Source organism: Rhizoctonia solani, chromosome 12, assembly GCF_016906535.1.
Source record: "Rhizoctonia solani chromosome 12, complete sequence".
Classification (NCBI taxonomy): Eukaryota; Fungi; Basidiomycota; class Agaricomycetes; order Cantharellales; family Ceratobasidiaceae; genus Rhizoctonia; species Rhizoctonia solani.
Window position 1 is genome coordinate 1,443,762 of NC_057381.1, and position 22,508 is coordinate 1,466,269.

Below are 22,508 nucleotides of genomic sequence, written 5' to 3' on the forward strand. Positions count from 1 at the left end.
CTGCTCACCTGCTGTCTCATTTACTTTTCTCTATTTGAGTGGTTTGTATGCTATGATTCACAAAGAGCCACAATTATAATATATTCTACGCATTTCCTTGGTGTGATCCCACTCTTACACGGACCCCATTTTCGAGAGTTTTTATGCGAAAGCGCCAGAGTTGCAACCGGTACTACCGTCAGTGCTTTTTTCTTAATGGTTTTGATTGAACGATAGGTGTCGTTCAAAAAGATCCACCAGTAAGTTAGTGTGTTGTAAAACAGTCCCCCGGCAACTTTCGCAGCTCTCGAGACTATGTGTTCTACGCCAGGCCAAAGTAGACATACGACCAACAAATAACAATCATAAAAAATTAGTGTAAAGTTCTATAGGCTGGTACACTGTCTAACACATTAAAAGAGCAATCCAATAAAACAGATTTAGATGGCTAGGATCATTGATTGCAGTATGCACGTGCTCCTTGAACCTGATTACCAATTATGGTGTTGAACCCATCTCATATACTATCCGAGTGGTTTCAGTACTAGCGTCAAACAAAATCGCATATACATACCAAAAGTTAGTCTCCAAACATGAGCTTCATATTTTGAACGGATTCCTTTGTGCCCTTGTCTCCAGCCTGCCCAAATGCACCTTTTACAATGGCTGTTTTTCGTTTCTGAATTTGGAGAACGCGTTTTTCGATGGTATTTTGTATCTGCCCTATATATTAGCACTCAAATTTATGCCATGGCTACGCACCAGACTTACTACAAAATGCTTGACATAGACCTATTTAAGAAGAAATCAGGCCGAGAATCATACTATTTGTGATATGCGCCTACCGTACGTGTCTGCCCAATTCGGTGAATCTTACCACAAGGTGTCAGAGTACCAATTATAAGTTGAAAACAGGCCGCTTACCCGATCTATTGCCTGATTTTCTGCAGCCCGGTTCCACCAAAAGTCCATCATGAATACATACTGAGCTTGCGTTAGATTCAAACCGACTCCTCCGGCTCTCAACGAAATGCAAAAAATCTTGGGCCCTTCGCTTGGTTGTGTAAAAGAGCGCAATGCTTGGCTGCGCTGCTGCTGGGACATAGAACCGTCGAGTCGCATGTTCTCGAATCCGTGATGCACCAGTGCTTTTTGAATGATATCCAGGAAACTTGTAAACTAATTCAAATAAACGCAGTTAGGTTGTTGTAAGTACAACTACAGACATATTGAGCGTCACGGTAGTACCCACCTGACTGAAGACAATAGCACGGAACGACGAATCCTGTTCACGTAACTCGTTCAAATTGCGGAGCAGTGCATCAACCTTAGTAGACGATCTAAATCCTTCTTTGTTCATCGTATTCTTTTGAGAGCTAAGTGCTTGATCATGGTCAGTTTCTTTTTCCACGAATTCCTCTTTTACTGGATGGCTATCAACAACAATGAAAGAGGGTTTCTGCGAAAGGGGAGCTGGTTGGTTTATGCGAAGTCTATATCGGGATGACACACTGACCCCATCAATCGGTGTGCGACACACTGGACAAATCATACTGCTTCCTTTTTCCTGGCATATCTAGGAAATTGATGAAGCATCGTTGACATCTGAGAGAAGAAAGTTTATATTTTAATAATAACTGTTTTTTATATTTACAGAACACCCACCCGACATGCCCACATTCCTTGATGGTTACCGGTGATTTAATGCTTTCAAAACAAATTGAGCATTCCTATGGAACTGTCTTAGTATTGTAGCACCGGGCAGAGCCACACCACCCACCCCATGATCGGGCTCATTGAGGCTGACCGAAGGCCGAGGTGTGGATGTGGTTCGTTCTCAATACTATCATCACTCTCCAGTAGATCCACTTCGTCTGGATCCTCTTTCGGCGCTTTGATCAGATCTGGGTGAAGGACTGCTTGCCGAAGTCTTGAAAATCATCAATATAATATCTAAAGTAGTAGAACATGCCCAAACCTCATAATTTGAGCTGAAAAAGGCAGGCTACGGTTACGCCAACGTATTTCCCCGGTTCAAGCCTGCACTTACCGAACATATGAGCGAATCCTTTGGTTATGGTGCCAGACTGATCCATGTCTCCAAAGTCCTTCTTGGCGTCGATGTAAATTTCTTCGTAGGTTCTTCGCTCGGCGGGGGAAAACGTAAGCTCCTCTATGCTCATCTGTATCCAAACTTAGTTATCGTTGAATAGTGTCGAGATAAACCAACGTAACTCACCACTTTGGGCGGGAGTTCAACAATATGATTCCCATCTACATCTTTCATGTTCTTCTCTCTGCGCAACAAAACGTTCTCTAATATGACTTGAATAATCTCAATGGCTCTGGGATCCCTATTCAAGAATGGGGTTGTGACAAAGCTGCGCAAAGGTGAGTCGACTGAAGCGCATACATATGAATGTATTTCTACCTTTTGAAATACGCAAAACTTGACCACGGTTCGTATTTGAGGAAACACCTAGAGGTCATCGAAGCACCGTGAGAAGCTATATGCGCATATAAATGGACAAGACCCACAATAGTGAATACAGATCTTCAAGTCTGTTGACGATTGGGGTACCTATAGAAAGATATTTGGGTGATGTATCTTGCCAAGAAAAAGATCCTCACGCACCAGTGAGGGCCCACCGATATACCGAGTTGAGCTTATAACAGGCCTTGGCGTTCTTCGTGTGTCGCGATTTACAATAATGAGCTTCATCAAGAACTACTCTCATCCATTGAACTTGTTCGATGTGCGTCAAGAAATAGAAAGCAGGATAATATTCGCAACTTACTATCATATATCTGAGAAGATTTGCCCTTTTCAACATTAGCGTATTCTGAAGACAAGGTCCCATATGACGTAATAACCACATCGACAGGTCTCTCCCCCTTTGGCTGTGGGCCGAGTACTTCGAACAAATTGGCACGATTGAGTCCGTGCCATACGAGCGTGCGCAACGTATCGGGATGACTACTCCTCTCAAGCTCGGATTGCCACTGTGACAGAAGACTGATTGGAGCTAGAACTTTGGTTCAACACATTTATCGTGCAAGCATTAGCAAGCGAGCTCACCGATAAGAAGAGTGGCATGAGGCTCTGTAGGTTGGCTATTATTTTTATCTGGCCGCTTGCGCTTTCCAAATGCAGAAATGATGGTGTGCGCCGGTACAGTGTCGGCAGTAGCAGAGCAAGTGGGAGGGGTGCCGCGGCTGGTATGTATTAATGATGACATCATAATCGATTTGCCCATTCCCACTTGACACGAGGGGTGTTGAGTAAACGTCGAACACAAAAACTGACTCCACTTACTGTCTACGAACGTGTACGTTCACCCGGCCCTTAGTTCAATGTCCAAGTAAGGCCAAGTTGAAACTGCATACGTACCATCACTGGAGGATATGCGTCTATACATCATCATATGGAAAGAAGAAAGACAGCTTACGCTAAGATTCCACCCTTTTTATGATTTTCCGTCCTCACGAAATCAAGGCTTAATTCCCCAGAATAAGGATTGAAATAAAACGAACGTTCATCTGCACATAAGTCGATAACGCCGTCGTCTTCTTCGAAAGGGAACATGTATCTAGATAAAGGGATTATTAAAGTGCTATTCATCAAATAGTAACCGATCTTACTCCTCCCAGAGTGGGTGTAGTGATGTAGAGTCCCTAGCAGAGGCCTCGCCTCGCTCCAGATTATACATCCAGCTGGGAGGTTCAGTTACAGAAATCCCTTGAGGTCAAAAATACTTACCAAAGTGCTTGTTGCTGGTACGGTCGCAAAGTCAAAGCGAAGCTATCCGCAGGGTCCATGAATGCGAGCTGTTTGTCGCCACGCTGGGCTCTAACAATACGATGAGCTCAGTGCGAAAGCTGGATCATATCAAATCCTCACTTTTGATAGATATCTCCAAGCCTGGTGAAGTCTCTTGTTAATATACAAGGATAATCATGGTTTATAACACTTACTGATTAGTGTTCAGTTCCTCGCCTTCCAACTCAGCCTCTTCAGCCTCTTCTCCTTCGCCAATCGTTTCAGTCGTTTTCAATTTTTTTTCCACCATCTCCCTTGTTTGAAGGCCGCGAATCACCCGCATCAGCTGATTTTGCGCGACCAGACGTTCTCGATGATTTCTTCCCTTCTCTCCCCGCGAAATCACTGAAACCTGATCGCTTCGGTCGCAGACCAACCTCATTAAACAGAGTCACCAAGCCAACCTTGCGCTCGCGTAAAGCCTGCTCTTCGGCAGTCTCTGCTCCTTCGAAGAATAAGGACGCTTTCTTGTTCGCGTTGAGATGTTTTTCGAGCGTCTTGTTCATTATAGGTTTGGAACCCATAGGTAATGGGCGGAAAGCCGAGGCTTTGAGGTACGCTTTCAGCAATATCTTGAAATTATCTCCAGTGTGTTTGAACTCGGAAGGAGGGTCCAGAGGTAACCCAGACAGATGCACTAGGTCCTTGTCCAGCAGTTTGGCGATCCAACGAGCTGAAGCAGTTATGATCCTACCCACCTCTGTATCATAGAATTAGTCACAAATTGAATCACTAAACCAAGAGAGTTCGTACCCGATCCACGAGAGTTGACCACTCTCACTATTGCGTCCTCCCTAGCTTCTTCTTTGCCGCAGCGGTGATGGATGCGATATTATTGGCTTTCGACTTGTTCGATGTTTTCCCGGGAAGGTCATCTCGCTCGAGCCGAAGTAACTCGCCGGGGCGGAGATGACCTTTTCCCTTGACCGTTGACCATGCCTCAACCGTAAGGTCTCCGACGAACAGAGCGGCATAATCAGGAGGTTTGGTAGATTGGGATCGCAGTGACAAACTGGATGCAGAAGCGCTATTGGCTCTGCTAGAAATAGCAGGCAGAGACGTTGCTGGTTTTTGTTTCTTTGGGGGTGGCGCAGTTTCGTCCTCAGAGTCAGATATAGTTATAACAGACGAAGGCGCAGATTTTGTGTGGGTTGTCGAAGGTGCACGTGGCGTTGAGCCTCTCTCTTCATCCGTAGGCACCCAATCGACGTCCCCATCTGGAGAATTATGACGATCAGAAGCCGGTATGTCTTGGGAGCTCGATGGGCGAAACAGAGGATCTTCGGATGTGTTCCCTTGTTTTTGCCGCTCATTTTCCACTAGTTCCTCGTCCTGGATATCAAAAAATAAGTCGTTTGTCGAGTGCCCAAGTGTGGTATTATCCTCGAGCCGATGCTCTGCTAGATCTTTTTCTAGCCGCTCTAAAGTTACTTTTGAATCCATATTACCAGCGTATTTGCGGCTCGCAGAGTATCCAAGAAGTTTCGGGCAGAGATTGTCGATGCACGCGTCCCAATCCGGGATGGTCAAGCAAAAGTCACGATCGGGATGGTGGCTGTGCGGCTACGACGCGGTCGCCGATAAAAGTCACGTGGAGCTGGCACATGGGAAACCGGAAGAAGGCAAGGCGATCACTTTGTGGTTGTATCTACTCACATCACCCCCACCTTGCCACCGCCCCAAACCAACACCCAATGGTTTTAACATCCCTGGAAGCCCTTCCTCTCGGTAGCTTAATCCTCGGAGGTATTCTTGATATCTTTATGCACTGTGATCAAGAGACATTGTACTCTGATCGGTATACTAAGTACCATACGCCAGAAGCATCAGTCCTAGCTTCCTTACTGGTTCCCCTTGCTTTGATTCTTCCTTGAGCATACCGGACGTGATTCTTGGCCCATAGCATGCGTCAAGGTTCCAATGCATTCCTTGCTCTTTTCTCATAAATGCGTGAAGTTACTGGAATAATATCTCTCCCTCGTTTTTTTGCGATCCTAACAGCCATGGTTTCAGTCCGTCTACTATGCATTGCCCTTGCAACAGTACCTGGTACCCTGGGTGCTATCGTGGATCTACCGGCTGCCATCATTGGCACGTACAATGTGTCATTTCTCATGGGAGCAGCCCCGATATCGTTTGTTCAAAGCGTAAGCTATCATTCTCCTGTCACTCGCTAGTTCGACAACGGCTTAGTCCTTTCAACTTTAAGCTGCTCCCGGAGAAGTATAGAGATCTCTTATTCGACCGAATGCAAGCATATATCCTGGCCTGGGAGCTGATAGCCACCCGATCGTGTTCGAGCTCGGTCGAGAGGCAAACGCGGGCCCCCGCTGTTGAACTTTATATCGTTCGAGTGCGTAGATAAGTGCAATGTGGAACCATCGCTACAGGTTGCTGATATCCTGTCATGCAACGTTCTGAATATGCAGGGAAGCCAAGATTCAGATTCCGTATGTTGCTAGGATAGGAAGTTCACCGAGCAAGCCCTTCCTTTTCAAACGACGAATCATGGTCGACAACGCGATTAATGTTGCCGGCTCATGGATCGCTTTTGGCCTTAACACAACGCTCAACAAGTTCATTCCTGCGAATTCGTCGGACAGTCTGTCGTATGATTATGAAGTCGAGGGCGTGCTCAAGGCTAAGATTCAGCCTGCAACGGGCTCAATTCCTCTATCATCTTTCAGAGAGGCTGCTGGGTTGCCTTGGTTTGCAGAGTTTGTTACTTGTGCCCAGCACTTTTATAACTTTACGAACCCGGTCCAGCGACTTTCTGGCAAGTCATGTTTAATATTGCTTTTTTGGAGGCTGATGCAAACTTGTTCTGGGTACTTATAGGGACGGTCGAACTCGCGGAAGGCATAACGGTTCCAGTAGAAGGAATTCATACAACAGTCCCATTCAAAATCGTCGGAGCGCTTGGATGTGATTTGTATCTTTAAATAGGTAGCCTCAGTTGTGAGAGTGTTTATAGTGGATATTGTCTTTGTAGCGGTATCCTGTACTCCTATTAGTACCACAACAACAAGTTGATATAACTCAATATCGGGCTGTTGAAGATGCTGCAAATGAATCACTATCACACGCTTCTCCCTTTTGTCCAATCAGGCCTCCGACCATGTTTACCATGAGTAGATGTCTGAGCGTCACGTGATACTAGGTTCTGCCGCGGGCGCCAACCCCGGTCAAGAGGTTGCTCTACTCCACAACGACCCTTTGCTCCGCTTTCCTCGGAGCCCCTGTCACGTACCTCACGATCCTCAGCCAGCGCACATTATACTATGCCTCGCCATTCGTCGACTACTGTCGACACCGCTGTAGCTGAGCAACTCAAGGTCCACAGCCTCATGTCGGGTGGCCGATCCCGCTAGCTGACATACCCATGGCTGTTTCAGGCATTTAACGACAATGTTACGAAGCGAGCCGAGGAAATTGTATTCAAGGTGTTTCCACAAAAGGTCTGACGTTTTGTCTTTTATTCCGAATTATATACAGTAGGCTAACATGTGTTGCATAGATCTTGTGGGTACCACTCCACCGGTCTCAAGAAACTCATTTAGTTTTTGTCACCCAGGACCCTCAATCAAAAAATAGAGCAATGTTCCAGTAATGACTCGCCTCTACATGTTGCCAGCACCGATGGCACCACCGATACCACTGTCTATTCGCCGCCAACCGAACCCGAGCCGCCGACGAAGAAACGTCGGCATGAGAATGGCGACTCTGTAACCATGGGTAGTGTTGTCGAGTTAGGGAAGGCGGTCCTCGATTCGTGGGCCGCGTTGTTGCCAACCACAGGCTGCGGGCCCTACACGATGACTTGAAGAATGAGTACATGGAACTGGTCAATCTCTGTGTAAGTTTGAAGTGGGCCTCTTGTACATGTATTTTCATGTTGAGAACCTGTGCCTTGTCATGCATATAGGATAAAGTTAAACTTTGGGTGAACCTTACGATGCCAAAGTAAGTTACTTTTTCCATTCAGTAAAAGCTAATGCTGAGAATCTACAGAATCGAGGACGGCGACAACTTTGGCGTACAAATCCAAGAGGGTATGCTAATTTCTTTGAACAATAGCCCGCCCAATAGCATTGACACAATGCATGATCAGAGGTCCTCAACGAGCTCCATCGTGCTCAAGACTCAGGATATAACCTGCGAGACGCGGTTTCCAAGTCGCATCATATCAACCGGGCGAAAATATGCTCCAAGATTCTGAAATACCCTCATGTCGAAGACTATGCCGTGAGCCTACACCCTCGCCCGCTTGAAAGCTTTATTGATTTCGAGCTCCAGATCGCTCTCCAAGAGCACGATGAGAAACAATTCTACATGGCCCTTAGAAATTTGATAGACTTAAGAAACATCTACGCTGTCTTGACTGACGTTATTCACAAGAATTTTCAAAAGGTTTGCGTTCTTCGTACTCTTGGCACGTATGGTGTCTAACATCCGAGTCAGATCCGCGCGCCGAAGGGCAACAATGGTGCTGCTATGTACTGATATGGATCCTATACGTACTATTTACATATCGTTATAATGTAATTTGGATGCGACCATCTGGCCCATCGATCCCTATATATATTGCGGTCCCACATTTCCACAGCTCTTGGCGCTAGGGCTACCTGTGACTGATTCAACCAAGGTAACCATGCTTATCCCCTGAATTCGTCCCGTTCGAAGGTAGGCGCTGAGTGAGGGTATCTGGACACGTGATGTGTAGATCATCTCTTTGGCCTCTTTCAACACTTGCAACATGTCTAGCGGTGTAACGATGCGAGCTGAGATGATGCGATTCCTGATTTCTAATCAGAATCATCACGAACTCGCTTTGCCCACACGAGGCAAAGCGAGTTGTTAGTAAGCCATAACTGGGATGCCTGGTGGAAATTGCAGTATAGGCATGATATGACAAAGGTTTGGCATGTATAATTAATTGGATTCTACATAAGACACAGTACTGGTACTAGTTTGATTCATATCCGTCCGTTGACTCAACGTCGGACGTGTCTGAGTGACCATTCTCGCTGTCTGGATTAACAATGTGCTCCATGAAATTGAGAGGCTGTTCAGCGCGCCCAGAGCAAGCTTGGTGGCGCTGGAGAGCATGTTTAAGAACCTGGAGCCGCTCAAGGTTCTCGGGCAGTATACGCTGCGCTCACGTGTGCAAGTGAGCTTGCTTGATGAAAAAGCACGCTCCAATGATACGGAAACAAAGTTGAAGTGATTTCAGAGTGGTGCATACGAATCTAATACAAGTAAATTAGCTGATGGCTAGGTATGATAGTATGTACAATTTAACATACTCAAGAGGCTAGTTCAGTGGATGAAAGGTTTTTTTGACTAGCAATTGATGGAGTAGGAAGCAACTCCGTTGACTGCTGTGAGTAAGGTTGACAATTATGCACTGGGCATGCAAGGCGGCGAACACATAAGAGCACGGAGGATGCATAGTAAAATATATAGGACAGTTGTTTGAATTTACAAGTGGTACTGTGGCCTGAGTCCGCTATCCATGGCCACCTTAAGTACTTTTTTCCCCCTGTTTTTTCGGCCGACATTACAAAACAATGCGCATTGTGTATATGCGCGTTTCTATGGTTCTTTGCTGCTCAAGCCATACACGTCATGGGCGCCCAACGGTTGCTCATACACCATATGGCTATGATACATTTACTACGATTTTATTTCATTTTGAGTACAGTTGTGGAGCGCCATATATGGTTGCATTAAGTTCTTCCTTCCGATTGGTTACAATTGGCCACATCACGTGACTTACTTTTTTTTTTTTTTTTTTTTTGAATACACTTCTATTAGACTAACAGGAGCTACATGCGAACAAGGCAAACCGCTCGGAGATAATACAAAGATCAACGCAAACGCGGCAGCAGTTCGTTTTCTATCTGAACGTGGTCACCCTATCGAACCGGTTCGTCATGGGCAGGGTCGAAGAGTGGGCAAGGCCCAAGCTTGGGCAGCTTGTCAGGATATCGGCAAAGGCGATTTCAGAAGGTGCTGACGAGGCGTCTAAAGCCAACGCATCCGACGAAGACGAGGGCGAAAAGCAAGGTGACGAAGTGGCTGGTGGGGACAATGACACCAACGTGATTGGGAACGGGGCGAAGAGCAACAATCTTACGGATGGGACTCAAGATCCGAGTCGTGGGGAACCAGAAGTAACAGGAGGCGCAAACAACACTGATCACACCGGTGGTCCGACTGATGCTACTATGTCTAACCCGGCTCCTACACTTAATAATGCGAACAACTCTATTCAACCAAATAACACTAACAATGCGAACGATGTTGGCGGAACCGACGATACGAACAAGGGGGATGCTACACAAGACCGAACCAATTCGCCGGAATCACCTCGCTCTGGCGGCTTGGAGGACTCTGACGAGGAAAATGATTCGGACGAAGAAATGAGAGACGGTGACTCAGAAAGCAGAATTCTTCTTCCTCCTGAAGAAAAGGAAAACCCTACGTTTCAACTGATGGATGCTCTCTTGTATGCCGAGTCGGTATCGGATACCTCTCTACATTACGACGTTCGAAACGTACTTCAGCATCATTGCCTTTACCCGGAAACCCACCATATTGATACTATTGTTGGCCTCTTCAGAGTAGCGTGCTTGCAGGAAAAAGACCCATCCATGTTTGGATTCCTCTTTATAATATTACTTTGTCAAGGCAACCAAACTTGGAAGCAAGACATATTCACCCGTATGGATCGTATGGCCCGACTCGCTCAAACATTCGTTTCCGTCCCGCTTTTTACAAAGCCGATCTCGCAAAAAGCTTTGCTACGATTTTTCGGGCGCCACAACGAACAAATCCTGCATTGAACAGTGCTACACCAACGCGTTCACCTGTTGGCAAGAGACGTTGACGATACTTATTACACCGTATGAGCAATAAGGATACATTAATGCCAATAAAAACCTTGCTGTCTCTTCCGAATCGCAGACTGGACCTGGCTCAGAAGCTTTCAAGGTCGCGGTGCCAACACAGTGTCATTGGAAGTACTTGGCCAGATTGACCGAGATCTTCAAGGCCTATATGCCCGGATAGCTGAATACTATCAAGGGATCGAGTAGTACCAGTGCGAGCACTCATTCAAATGTTATGTCCCTTGGTACTTACGATCACGATGCTGACAGCATCGTAACATCTGCTCGTATTTAAACAGTTCCTGAATATGTCTTGTATAGTCTTATGTACCTGATTATACTACCTCGCTTTGTACATGGCATTGTACATGTGAAAGGATGTTTATCCGTCCACCATTGTGCCTTGCCAATATGTCTATTCAATCTGATCTCCCATAACTAAGCGCATACATGCAAGCTCTTTGATTATCCATGAAATTCGGCAACTCCCATCGAGCGATCTTGCGGTAGTTTCAAGCTGATATTCATGCGTATGATATAACGAAGGAGTTACTTGGGTAGGAGTGTAAAGCTCGAAGTACTTGCAATCGGCAAGGTACCAAAGCGGACATATCGTTAGTTCGGCTCCGATCACATTGCGGTTTGATCGAAACTTTGTGAGGATCTTATTATAAACCCAGCCATGACGTCGCTTCCCCAAGGTTGGTATATAGTCCCACCAATCTTACCTCACCCTCTTTTCTATCATTCACTCCATACCCATCGATATTTCATTTTGCATATTAGAAAGCCTACTTTCGACAATGCCGAAGAGGCTACCTGAGGAGATACTTTCGAAAATATCAAAGGTAGTAGGTAAAGAGTCCACCTTCGATTTGAAGCCTCTGTCTCTTGTCAGTCATCAATGGCATTCCGTGGTGGCCCCCACTCTCCTGTCAACAGTATCTATAAGCTCTCTTGGCAAACTTGTCGAATTGTGCGACCAGATAGTTGAATATCATAGCTGCGGGAACGGACCGAAGTCATCAGTGGCGAACTATACAAAAAACACTTATTGTATCGGGTATAACCAATGGTGACGCTGACAGCCACCTCGGACTCGAGGATCTAGGTGAACAGCCGCGAGGACCTGACGAAGGTGATGAAGAAGACGCGATTCCGCCTGATATTCAGATGGAACCCGATACAATACGCCAAAAGGTTCACGCAGCTTTCTCTCATTTCGTCCTACTCGAAGGGTTCGAGTGGTATGGTCGCTTCGCGGGAGACTATCATTTGGCACGCTACCTGCAACAGACCAAAGTAATCCGACACTTGGCGTATGGAATCGACATGTTTGTCAGTAGTGAAAGTCTAGGTAAGTCATCCGTCTGAGGTTAAGAATATTGACACATTAGTCTCGCTGATATAGCATACCGAGAACACGTTAGCATATTTTGGCCCAGCATGAAATGATGCAAAAAAATTTGACTCACTCAATTGTTAGGCATTCATGTTCGAGGGTCTCGAGACTCTTGCCGTCACTAGCGAGTACGAGCCAACTTTGGAACTTTTTATGCGATCGCCCAGATGATGCACCGTAACCCAGATCTCCGTAGTATCCTGTTCGATTGCAAGTTCGCCGAGTCAATGAGCGGACAGTGGTCGCTTGTCGATCTTATCTGCGATACATCCTTGGAGAACAGGCCTGTGTTTGTCTGGCCAAATCTGAGCCACTTGGTGCTTCGATTCTGGAAGGGGGAACTATGGCAATCCGCAGAGCAAGTAGAGTTGCTTACCAAGTTCCTCGTTGATCATCCTGGGCTAGAAACGCTTATCCTTCAGGAGACATGTCTCGAAGATTCCCAGAGCGAGACAGCACAACAATTGTCATTGTCCCCATATCCCAATTCGCTCCCTGTCCTTGAAAGACTGATCGGTTCGCCGCGACTCATTGCCGGTGTGCTCGAGAGCAAAGCCGCGTGCTCATCGGTGAAGAGTAGTAGGCAATTCAGAAGAAGGTTTCGACCAAGACAATGCAAAGATTCCTTACATTGATCGAATCATGGGTGCCCTCGCCAATGCCCCAAAGAATCAGGTCAATCGGCTTAGGCTCGAGGTCCCACAGCTCGACCGTGAAGTTTATGCAAGGATAGCTCGAGTTGCCCCACAAGTTAGATTTTTGGAGTTTCTTCGTCCGTTTGTCGCCGATACCACCACACCAAATGCTGAGGATTTTAGCCCACAGGTAAGCTGTAGATTATTATTATTATCTCTTCCTAGTCAGCTGACATGCAAGTCAGATTGATATCCCTGATGCACTAAAAAATTACCCAAACTTAGAAATCATCGGAGGGCATATAGTCAAAGATTTTGCTGCAGCGCTTGAATGCGATCACGAAGAGGCTGTGCTCGCATTGGCCAAACAGGTCCCCGCAATTCAAGCCATTCATGAAGGCGATGGGAGAGTAATTATTATTCATCGAGACTCGGGTCGCGAAGTAACTCTAATAGAGTCTCCACGATTCCTGAATAACGATGACTTCGACTGGGTGACTTTTGACACGGACTGGAGACATCGCCTTGTATCGCGCCGGGAATTCAAAAGGCTGAGAGGTCTGGGCCAATCAGAAAACCTTTTACTTGTCTCATACTAATCTATATGGCTTTGTGACGAGTATGTTTATGTGCACGGTGCTTGTTTGAATGATACAATGTATTTTGGTGTATTTATGCACATCCGCAAGCTGGCACAGCCACTGATTGGAGCATCGACGCGCAAGCGCTTACCTGACGCGTACGCCTTTCTCTACTTAACGCGATGTCTTCTGAAAACAAAAAGCAGGAGAAAGGTACGGACAAAACAAGTAACTCATATGAGTCTGATGCAGTATACGGCCCGTAGACTACACTTCTGAGGTCGATGCGTTAATCCCAGAGGCGGAATCCTTGCGCAGGTAATATTCATATTATCGGCCTCTTACAAGTTATCTAAAACCGGTGGTCCCAACAGTCAGGTCAACTACAGGCGGCTATTGACAAGCTACTTGTGCTCGAGAAACAGGCTCGGAATGTGAGTTTGGCGATCTGTCTGTTGACTTCCGCTGACATATAGCCTACTAGAGTGCGGATGCTGCGTCGACTTCTCGCCTGCTTGTTGCAATAGTTAAGCTATGCAGAGCCGCTCAGAGGTTTGATCTCGTCAACTCGAACATTACGCTCCTTGCCAAGAAACATGGCCAATTGAAGGCTGCTACTCAGGCAATGGTTGAAGAAGCCATGACCTACCTCCCCGACCTCGAGTCAGATCGAGCCAAATGGTTGGAGCTGATGAGGCCTTGAGATCAGTAACGGAAGGGAAGGTGAGAACCTATTGGTCTATCACTTGAATCGTGTGCTAACTGTATGCCAATAGATCTTCCTCGAGACATCTCGGGCCCGTGTCACCCTGGCTCTCTCACTCCACCACGAGCGACTGGTTGCCCAAGCGTCTGATACTTCTGAAGCTCTGAAATCTGCGCAGACGGCATCTGATCTTCTCTCCGAGCTTCAAGTTGAGACATATTCGTCTATGACTCGCCGGGAGAAAACCGAATTTTTGCTCGACAAATGCGACTGCTGGTATTAGTAGCAAATATGAAGGCGAGACCGGCAAGAGCCAAGAGGGCGAAGCCGAGTGGATCAAGGTCAGGGTTGGAGGCAGGAAGTCAATGAGGGATTCTAAAAGAGGCCGAAAACGAGGTATGTTTATCATGGATCACAAAGTGTGCTCGATTAAATGTAGTCATTTACTTTGGTAACAGGACCTGAAACTCAAGTATTATGAGCTCATGATCAAATATGCGCTTCATAATGCCTCATATTTGGACGCAGCTAAGCATTATTACAAGGTCTGGGAGACACCATCGATCAAAGCAGAAACAGAAGGTCGAGGTCGAAGTGTGAGTAACGCGTTGTTTCTCAGTTTCCATTTCTGACCAGAACCTATGGTAGACCTTGGAATATATTGTCTATTATGTCGTCCTTGCTTCACATAGTAACGAACAGAGTGACATGCTGCACCGATTATACAACGACCCGAGCTTGCAAAACTAGATCTCCAATAGTAAGCCTATCGACTAGTCTTCGCGTTCTGGAGCTTACTATAATCGACCCTATCTGCTGTGATCATACTATCTAGTAATTTGGCTAAATGTTTTGTGACCCGCGAGTTGATGCGGTGGCCAGGGATTGAAGGACTATATGGTGCACAACTACGTGAAACCAGTGTATTTGGCCGTGCGAAAGATGGAGAAAAACGATGGGAAGATCTTCATATGAGGGTTATGAGCACGTACGTCAATCCCGTTTTTGACTTTCAGATGCGAAACTGACTTGCGCAACCCAAGAATATTCGCGTTGTCTCGGTCTATTATACTCGTATTACTCTCGACAGGCTTACAGGCCTTCTAGACTTGCCCTTGGCACAGACAGAAGAAACCCTATGCAAACTTGTGGTAGATGGCTCTGTGTGGGCCCGTATTGATAGGCCAAAAGGAATTGTGAACTTCAGGTGAGCTCCTGTTTCTCTTTAGTGGTTATAAAATTTACCGAGCAAACGTATAGGAAACCTCGTACTGCCGACGACGTACTCAATGCATGGAGCGCTGATGTGAGCAAAATGATGGGGCTGGTTGAAAAAGCTAGTATGGGTATCAACGCAGAGCTCGCGGCCCGAGCAAAGTTGGGAGCCTCTTCATGACAGTTGCATATTGGATGAGATTTTTTATATAACCCAAATCACCTTTGTAACATCAGTGTCTTAGCGTGGAACTTCAGTTTGAATCATCACATCATGTAGTGAGGTTTGTGCAACACGGCTAGCCGTTAACATGAGATTGAAGAGGATATAGCATACATGCAATAATACTGTGCTAACGTCTCAAAACCCGCGAGACGGATACCCTGGCTCAGCCAAGGGCTTGATGACAGCTCGGTTGGCCTTTACTGCTGGTGGTAATCAGTAGGTGTGGCCTGCCCATGGGGACGCCCCCAGTACCTAGTTGGGCGATGGCGACGGGTGCTGGAGACATCTGCGACAGAAGAAGGAATCGGCTCAGTGGCAGAAGCCTCTGGTGCAGACACAGTTTCTGAGACAGCAGGGGTAACTTCGGGCTCGACAATGGATGTAGGCTGAGGCTCAGCTACGGAAGTGGGCTCAGGCTCAGCCACAGAGGTAGGCTCAGACTCGGCCGATGTAGGTTCGGGTGCAACAGAAGTCGGCTCAGCAACCGAAGTAGCAGCGGGCCCGGTCTCGGCGATGGAGGTCTCGGTGGCAGTGGCGCTGGCAGCAGGAGTAGTAGAAGCGGGAGCCTCGGAAGTGGGTGTCTCAGCCTCGACCTTTGCAGCGGTACCGTCGGTGGTCAAGCATGCGAAAGACATCTTGGTAACCGGGGTTCCGCTCGATTTGGGACGAGAAATATCCCAGGTTTGCTTAACAAACGGCCAGCAAACTTTGGATCCGATTGTAACAATATCGCCAGAAACAGTAACGTCCTTTCCGAGATTAACTGCAGCTCCGACGGTAGAGCCAGTTCCGGTAGCATCGACGAGTTGAGCGAATGTTCCCGAAAAGGTTCCAGTGCAGCTGAGAGGGACAGGCTCGCACTTGGGGCTAGTGAGCTGCTCCCAGGTGACAACGGCAAGTTGGCCACCAGCAGCGGCGACACGAACATTGCGGTGATCGATTCCAGATTCCTTGGTGAGCCAGTTGACTTGGTCATCACCTGATGCAGCGCCGACAGTCGAGATGGCTTGTTTACCAGCGAGCTTGTTCTTCGCATCCATGGTGGCGATGGCGACGTTGTGGTTGAGCCAGCGGGGGCTAGCTTGGGTGAAGCCATCACCCATCCAGGAATCGGGCGTCAAGTTGACGGCACCACGGGACTGCCAGGCAAAGATGTAGCGACCACCATCGAGGGCAGCAAGGTTGCTATACGATCCACTCATTCCGCCACTAAAGGTTTAAATGTGGTCAGTATGCGCGCATGTATCCATGGTAATTATAGACTTACTGGGCTCACCGCTGACACCGTTGGTCACATTCTCGTTAGCGATCTTGATCCCGTTCATAGAGCGGGTATCGGTGTTCAGCCAAATCGCACTAATGAAAACTGTTTTAAAAACGAGTCTACTGGATTGTTCACACTCACCCATGATCCTCGGCGCATACACTTGCGAAAGGTGCAGCTGATGCAGCCTCGAAAGCAATGCCAGTGTTATGGGAGCATCCCCAGCTCGAGCTTTGTGGGAGACTTTGGAGTTTGCCATCGTTATTGACATACTGGATCGAGTCTCCGAAGTGGCCAGACGCCCAGCCGCTATAAGCTAGATTCTTCAAGTTAGCCGTGGAAAATAAAACTAGGTAAACTTGTCTACGTACCAGTAACAACGAAGTAGGCGCCATAGAGACCAGACTCGGAAGAGTATACGAGGTCTCCGTTCATGTCGGGGCTGGCGCTTAACTGCATATCCCAGAATTAAATTAGTATCAACCTTGCAAGGTTTGTTCTGGAAATGACTTACACCATCGTTGACATGAACTCCTGGGCCATTAAGGGAGTGGACCAAGCCTGAGAGCCATTCTTATAGCGGATCAAAGTCGTGACTGGGTACGAATTGGGAGGTGCGTTTGAACCTGAAACTGGAAGTGTAACCATGATTGCGAAACCATCATCATGGGCGACCAATCCTCCAGCTTCCTTGGCATTGGGAATCTTGACCGCGTCGCCGTTGGCGGCAAAAGTAGTCGGGTTTACCGGTTGGACGTAAACGGCATCTTTGGAAGCGCTGAGGAAGGCGAGGAAGGCGGATTTGCCATCCGGAGAGACGGCAAAGGTGTGCGACGATGGTTAGGAAGACCAGTCCAGTATGCGGCTACAAATGTATGAGTTTTAGTAACGAATATTATTTAAATGTAATCATAATAACCTTGGATTGGATCGAACGACGCAGGAAGTGCGAGAGTATCATCACTAATTTTCAGGCTGGAAGAAGAGAGAGCAGCAAGTGCAGCGGGCAAGGCAGCCAACAGAGTGATAGCAGCGGCGCCTTTCATGTTGACGATTATGTCACAACAAAAAGATAATCCTACCAAAACCGTCAGCATCAACGAAGAAATAACTCAATGGCCGCAGCTTACAATCAATGATGGGTCTATAGAAGGAATGTGCGGGATCAACTCGACAACAAAGGGAAAGAGGAACACCAGGTCAGAAATGTTATTGTGAGTCTCAATCTTGCTGGACGCCGGGTTTTATATGTGCACTCATGCAGGGTTATGTTACCATACGAAACATGGAATTCGATCCGTAATAAGCTGAGGTTGCGAGGATATCCAGCTGGCGATTTGATTTCCACTACTTCGCTTAAATAATGTCAGGGAATTCGAGCCCGATCTAATTTATGCAAAAATGCGTAGCCCAATAGATACAACTATTGCCTTAAGTTAATACGCTTTTTTTTAAGCCACAACAGCGTGCGCCACTCTGCTCCAAAACCAAGCTGCATGCGCCACGATCGCACACTCATCAAAGACGTCTTCCGTAAAACATGGAAGAGAACCAGGATCCGGACAACTATATGCAATCATAGCTATTGTTATTGATGAAATAAACGTGGTAGCCAACAGCGAGAAGTCATACATACCCCGCCAAGTCCTGTCACTATGGAATTTGATGGGACTGGATCGTGGCATATGGCCGACTCCGGACCGCCGGCTAGGAAGCATACGGATTATGACGAAGCCTACCAGTTACGGGGTAAGACTAACGAATCGAATTCATGATGATTCCGATTTGGTCTTTGACTACCCAACTTACTCACGAGATAATGAAATAGGATGATAATTCATAATATTGCTAGAATTTTGAAATAGCATGCTCACCTTTGCGAGTAACGCTATTTGTTTGAACCATTACGAGAAACTCGGCAAAGTATCAATTAAGTTTACGACCGATTGCACAGGTAGTTGATTCAGAAAGAATGCATTCATTGATTTCATTCCATAATCATCAAAACAATAAGTTATGCTCTAAATAACCTTAAAGGCCATCTATTGAGAATAATTATCGTGAAGTATTCACTATGGATATTGTTATGCTGCACAAAAAGAATGAGCTCATATTCCACGACCCGAAAGCCTTTAATCTAAGACTCACGTGTCAAATTCAGTTCTCCAGGAGTTTGCGACTTCTCGTTCCTTGCCCGAATACAAAACACGATCACGGCAAGGATCACAAGGCATTCCAATACCGCGATCACGTTAGATGTCATAGCAAGCTCAGTCCAGTTGGTCATATCTGTCGAAGTATGATATTTGGCGTAGAACCAAAATCCAACGGCTACACCGGCTATCCATGCAAGCTCGCAAAGCACCAAAACTCCGATGTTGGTCTTGCGTGTAAGGCATTCAGGAACGAGAGATGATTTTATGGACTCGTCGCGATGTTTGCGCAGTAGACAAACGATAGTAATGTGGTATATGAAGGTCACTGGGGCGACCGCAATGAGGACAAATAGCTGGTATAGTCCTGCGGCAGGTGCGACCAGCCCGGTTGTAATAAGAGACAACGCCATTGATGTTAGTAGAGCAACAGCAAGTGCATGGCCGTTAAAAGAGTCGGGGAGCCCAAGGACAGCTGCTGCAGTGCGTTGAGGCATCGGAGAGGGTACAATGATGGTTGGACGCTCAAAGAAGTCAGTATATATCACAAGGAGCAATAGCCAAGAGCGATGCAAATCTATTGACTAGGCGCTCCAAAACGACAAATGCCACCCATTGATTTAACGAAGCAATTCCTGGGCTCCCACTTACGGCAAGCCCTCAACACAGTAGAGACACAGCCATTGGGTAAGCTTGGAAGCCTCAATCGAAAAGTTAAAAGAGCTTTTAGAACGGCAAAGTTGATTATATCCACGGTTCTTGCCACAGCAAAGACGAATAATTTGAGCAATAAATATCATGTGGTAGGGCGGTACATTGTCATACGTGGTAGATTTAGGCAGGCGGTGGTAACTGGAAAACGCGTGGGCGACCTCGGTCGGCCTGTACAGCCACCGAATCTTTGAACTCTAATTTAGGTCGCCAACTCTACGGGACCCCGAAAATCTTGGGAGCGCCCCGGGACTCGCTATGGTCGGCGAGCACTCTGAAGCGTTTGGTATGACGCTCGGAAGCTCTCGTGGAGTGCTCCCAAGTGCTTGCTGAGAAATCCGGACCCGTTCCCAAAACCGGAGCACTCCAGAACGCTCCAGGGTTTTTGGGAGCCCCGTAGAGGAAGAGACTAGAATACGCTGATCTATGAGGCTCTCATGCGTTTGTACAGCATAAATAAAAATTATTTATGTGAGAGGTTTTTATTTAAATGTCCGTGTGCGTACATGATACATAGTACTATTCCTCCGGATCCCAGATACAGCTTAATGTTATTACTCCGAATTATGCAGCTTGAAAATAGTTAGCTTATGCGATTCCGTTGGAAATTAGAGCTAAAGACCTACATTCCGAGTCAAGCTTCAAGGGAACTTGCGACCTTTCTCTCCTTGCTTGAATACAAGCTATGATCACCACCAGCAACACGATGCATTCTGCTAGTCCAACAGCATACGATGCCCGGACGAGAGCCATGTTCGTAGCCATATCTGTCGAAGAAGATCCCGTGAACCCAAGGATTGTTCCAGAAGCCCACGTAGCTTCAAATAGCAGCATAAATCCAACGTTCGTCTTGCGGGTAAGTACTGGGGAACTAAAGAATTGCTGATAATTTCTTCTCTGTGTTTGTGCAGCAGGCAGATGATAGTAATGTGGTGTATGAGCGTCAACGGAACAATAGATAGAAGTATGAAGAGCGTGTAATAACCAACTGCAGGATCGATCAATCCAACTATGAGTGTCACAATCGACAAGACGATGGACGCAAGTAGTGAGATAGCAAGAATATGGCCGTTAAATGTGTTAGGAAGGCTGAGGATGGCTGTTGCAGTATACTGGCTCATCTCCAAAGTACAGAGGGTGGAATTATTGACCGAAAGCAGAGAGGACTGTTATATAGCCCAGTCATAGATGCTACTGTATAGGGGCTGGCGTGCTAAGGTTCAGCGTCATCGGAGAAGCGCCTGGCGATTGGCTTACCCAGATTGGGAAAACACAGCCACCAGGACAATCTTCATTTGAACACTGCGTGAGATCCGAGCTAGTCTTAACAACAGATTGTATGCGATAGAAGTGATATGAGCCATATTGTCATTACAAATGCAAAACACTCATACATCGAGGAGCGAATTTTGGGTTTATCAGACTTATTTACTTGCGCCCGTTCTTAGATTCACGCTCGTTGATCTCCTTCTCCAGCTTTGCCTGCGCCCCTAGATGTTAGCATTACGATCAAGAGCCAACACAAATTTAAGCTTACGCTCTCTTCCTTATTTTTGGCGAGCTGACAACAAGTTAGTAAATAGTTGGTTGGAAAGGTTACACAGGTTCATACCTGTTCCTTGAGCTTCTTTATCTGCTCCTCCTGATGCTTGCGAACATATTGATCTAGAAGTGCACAGTTAAAGGCCATAGCCTGTGAAGTCTTTAGAGCATACCCTCATGGGCCTTCTCCTTGCGGCTGCAGAAACTGTTAAACCGGTGACTATCGGACGGGATGCAAGAGTACGCACCCGAATTGATCCTCGCTGTAGAAACGAACTGCGGTAGCGCGCGGAGCGGCAACGCGAGACGAGCGAGCAGCAGTACGAATAGCAATGCGAGCAATCATGATCGTGGTTCAGAATCAACTGGACGGTGATCATGCCGCCGGGATTCTGCTTTATGCTGTCGTCATCTCGGCGCCTAGTAGATCTTAGCAAATATTACGTTTCCTAATATGGTGGCCGAAGTCAAGTGGGAACGCGAGACATGCAAACCGTCTGGCCTGGGAGGCTTCATCCCGATCGTATCAGGCGCAAAGAATTAAAGGCATATATTAGTGACTTAGGCACTGGTGGCTCCGTGTATCCGTCATAATATCATAGGTATGGGAGCAAACATAAATATATAAGTGTGTGAGTACATGGTTATCGCCAGGTACCAGCGGGGGTGGGGGACCGGCACGAAGTGCGCTGATGAAAGCTGGGTTACCGAGACGCGAGTAGACTCGCGGGTGGGTGGCCAAACCTAATGATGGGTGAGATGTATGAGACCACCCAGGTGAAGTAACGATTGGCGAGGAATGGTATCAAGGCGAGCGAATGAGCCGGTCGGTGTGAAAGACGAAAATGAAGGCGCGATGAGGAGTGGAATGCACTGTGGAAGTCTGGTCGAGCGAGCGCGACTAATGATCACGTGACTAGGTTTTTCTATTCATACTTGATGAGCTACAAGCGAACAAGGCATACCGCTCACAAAACCGAGGCAAAATACGCTAATAAAAGGAAGGGACAGAGGAGAGAAAACAGGAGCAGAACACGACAAGAGAGGCAGAGAGCCCGGGAGGGCCTTTCGACCCGATACAGGTGCCATAAGGGCGTGGGACGGGAGGTCATAAGGACGGGAAGGTGGCGGCCGTAAGGGCGTATATAAGGGGTCATAAGGGGTCATAAGGGCGTATGGATTCGAACGTAAAGCTCTGCAGATATTGAGCGGCTGCCGGCGGACCTCCAAGCTTTCCAATCCCGGCCCTGGATATAAATTTAGCTACTGCCTCCAGCCCCGGCAGTGTTCCGAAAGATTCTTCCCCGGTGTGCTTGGGTGATACACTTGTCAATATGTGTCTATGCATCGCCGTGTCGGGGCAGAACAAGAGGGCCTGGCG

General features: G+C 47.0%; 8 protein-coding genes across 8 annotated transcripts; 5 read left to right on the plus strand and 3 right to left on the minus strand.

Moving 5' to 3' along the window:
* Positions 1–559: 559 nt before the first annotated feature.
* Positions 560–5,242, minus strand: RhiXN_11702 (uncharacterized protein; the record flags this gene model as incomplete). The annotated part of the gene is made up of 25 exons (XM_043331517.1): positions 560–697; positions 751–771; positions 825–851; positions 904–1,158; positions 1,232–1,452; positions 1,520–1,584; positions 1,645–1,686; positions 1,760–1,909; positions 1,958–1,970; positions 2,030–2,162; positions 2,219–2,360; positions 2,411–2,458; positions 2,518–2,560; positions 2,615–2,725; positions 2,778–3,005; positions 3,059–3,241; positions 3,371–3,375; positions 3,429–3,569; positions 3,622–3,693; positions 3,740–3,829; positions 3,881–3,901; positions 3,955–4,151; positions 4,204–4,472; positions 4,521–4,531; positions 4,581–5,242. 25 exons carry the CDS (start codon positions 5,240–5,242, stop codon positions 560–562), a joined length of 3,288 nt encoding a protein of 1,095 aa, XP_043185027.1.
* A 560-nt stretch (positions 5,243–5,802) lies between these two features.
* Positions 5,803–6,741, plus strand: RhiXN_11703 (proteasome activator pa28 beta subunit; the record flags this gene model as incomplete). The annotated part of the gene is made up of 4 exons (XM_043331518.1): positions 5,803–5,946; positions 6,082–6,152; positions 6,229–6,584; positions 6,638–6,741. 4 exons carry the CDS (start codon positions 5,803–5,805, stop codon positions 6,739–6,741), a joined length of 675 nt encoding a protein of 224 aa, XP_043185028.1.
* Positions 6,742–7,080: 339 nt separating this feature from the next.
* Positions 7,081–8,302, plus strand: RhiXN_11704 (proteasome activator pa28 beta subunit; the record flags this gene model as incomplete). The annotated part of the gene is made up of 10 exons (XM_043331519.1): positions 7,081–7,134; positions 7,195–7,257; positions 7,317–7,321; positions 7,374–7,547; positions 7,598–7,655; positions 7,725–7,762; positions 7,811–7,851; positions 7,911–8,044; positions 8,096–8,209; positions 8,261–8,302. 10 exons carry the CDS (start codon positions 7,081–7,083, stop codon positions 8,300–8,302), a joined length of 723 nt encoding a protein of 240 aa, XP_043185029.1.
* Positions 8,303–9,735: 1,433 nt separating this feature from the next.
* Positions 9,736–10,647, plus strand: RhiXN_11705 (uncharacterized protein; the record flags this gene model as incomplete). The annotated part of the gene is made up of 1 exon (XM_043331520.1): positions 9,736–10,647. One exon carries the CDS (start codon positions 9,736–9,738, stop codon positions 10,645–10,647), a length of 912 nt encoding a protein of 303 aa, XP_043185030.1.
* Positions 10,648–11,865: 1,218 nt separating this feature from the next.
* On the plus strand, positions 11,866–15,412 carry RhiXN_11706 (26S proteasome non-ATPase regulatory subunit 12; the record flags this gene model as incomplete). Its single annotated transcript, XM_043331521.1, has 17 exons — positions 11,866–12,049; positions 12,104–12,117; positions 12,179–12,222; positions 12,291–12,631; positions 12,678–12,919; positions 12,975–13,223; positions 13,685–13,744; positions 13,795–13,973; positions 14,015–14,033; positions 14,087–14,238; positions 14,303–14,412; positions 14,545–14,612; positions 14,665–14,707; positions 14,767–14,776; positions 14,852–15,004; positions 15,107–15,223; positions 15,277–15,412. The coding sequence occupies 17 exons, from the start codon at positions 11,866–11,868 to the stop codon at positions 15,410–15,412; spliced, it is 2,121 nt and encodes a 706-aa protein (XP_043185031.1).
* A 242-nt stretch (positions 15,413–15,654) lies between these two features.
* Positions 15,655–19,371, minus strand: RhiXN_11707 (uncharacterized protein; the record flags this gene model as incomplete). The annotated part of the gene is made up of 9 exons (XM_043331522.1): positions 15,655–16,666; positions 16,721–16,813; positions 16,863–17,037; positions 17,093–17,174; positions 17,236–17,282; positions 17,326–17,411; positions 17,469–17,586; positions 17,641–17,799; positions 18,870–19,371. 9 exons carry the CDS (start codon positions 19,369–19,371, stop codon positions 15,655–15,657), a joined length of 2,274 nt encoding a protein of 757 aa, XP_043185032.1.
* An 899-nt stretch (positions 19,372–20,270) lies between these two features.
* Positions 20,271–20,547, plus strand: RhiXN_11708 (uncharacterized protein; the record flags this gene model as incomplete). The annotated part of the gene is made up of 2 exons (XM_043331523.1): positions 20,271–20,441; positions 20,497–20,547. The coding sequence occupies 2 exons, from the start codon at positions 20,271–20,273 to the stop codon at positions 20,545–20,547; spliced, it is 222 nt and encodes a 73-aa protein (XP_043185033.1).
* Positions 20,548–21,013: 466 nt separating this feature from the next.
* RhiXN_11709 (uncharacterized protein) lies at positions 21,014–21,473 on the minus strand (the record flags this gene model as incomplete). Its single annotated transcript, XM_043331524.1, has 5 exons — positions 21,014–21,067; positions 21,123–21,146; positions 21,198–21,250; positions 21,301–21,323; positions 21,376–21,473. The coding sequence occupies 5 exons, from the start codon at positions 21,471–21,473 to the stop codon at positions 21,014–21,016; spliced, it is 252 nt and encodes an 83-aa protein (XP_043185034.1).
* Positions 21,474–22,508: the final 1,035 nt, after the last annotated feature.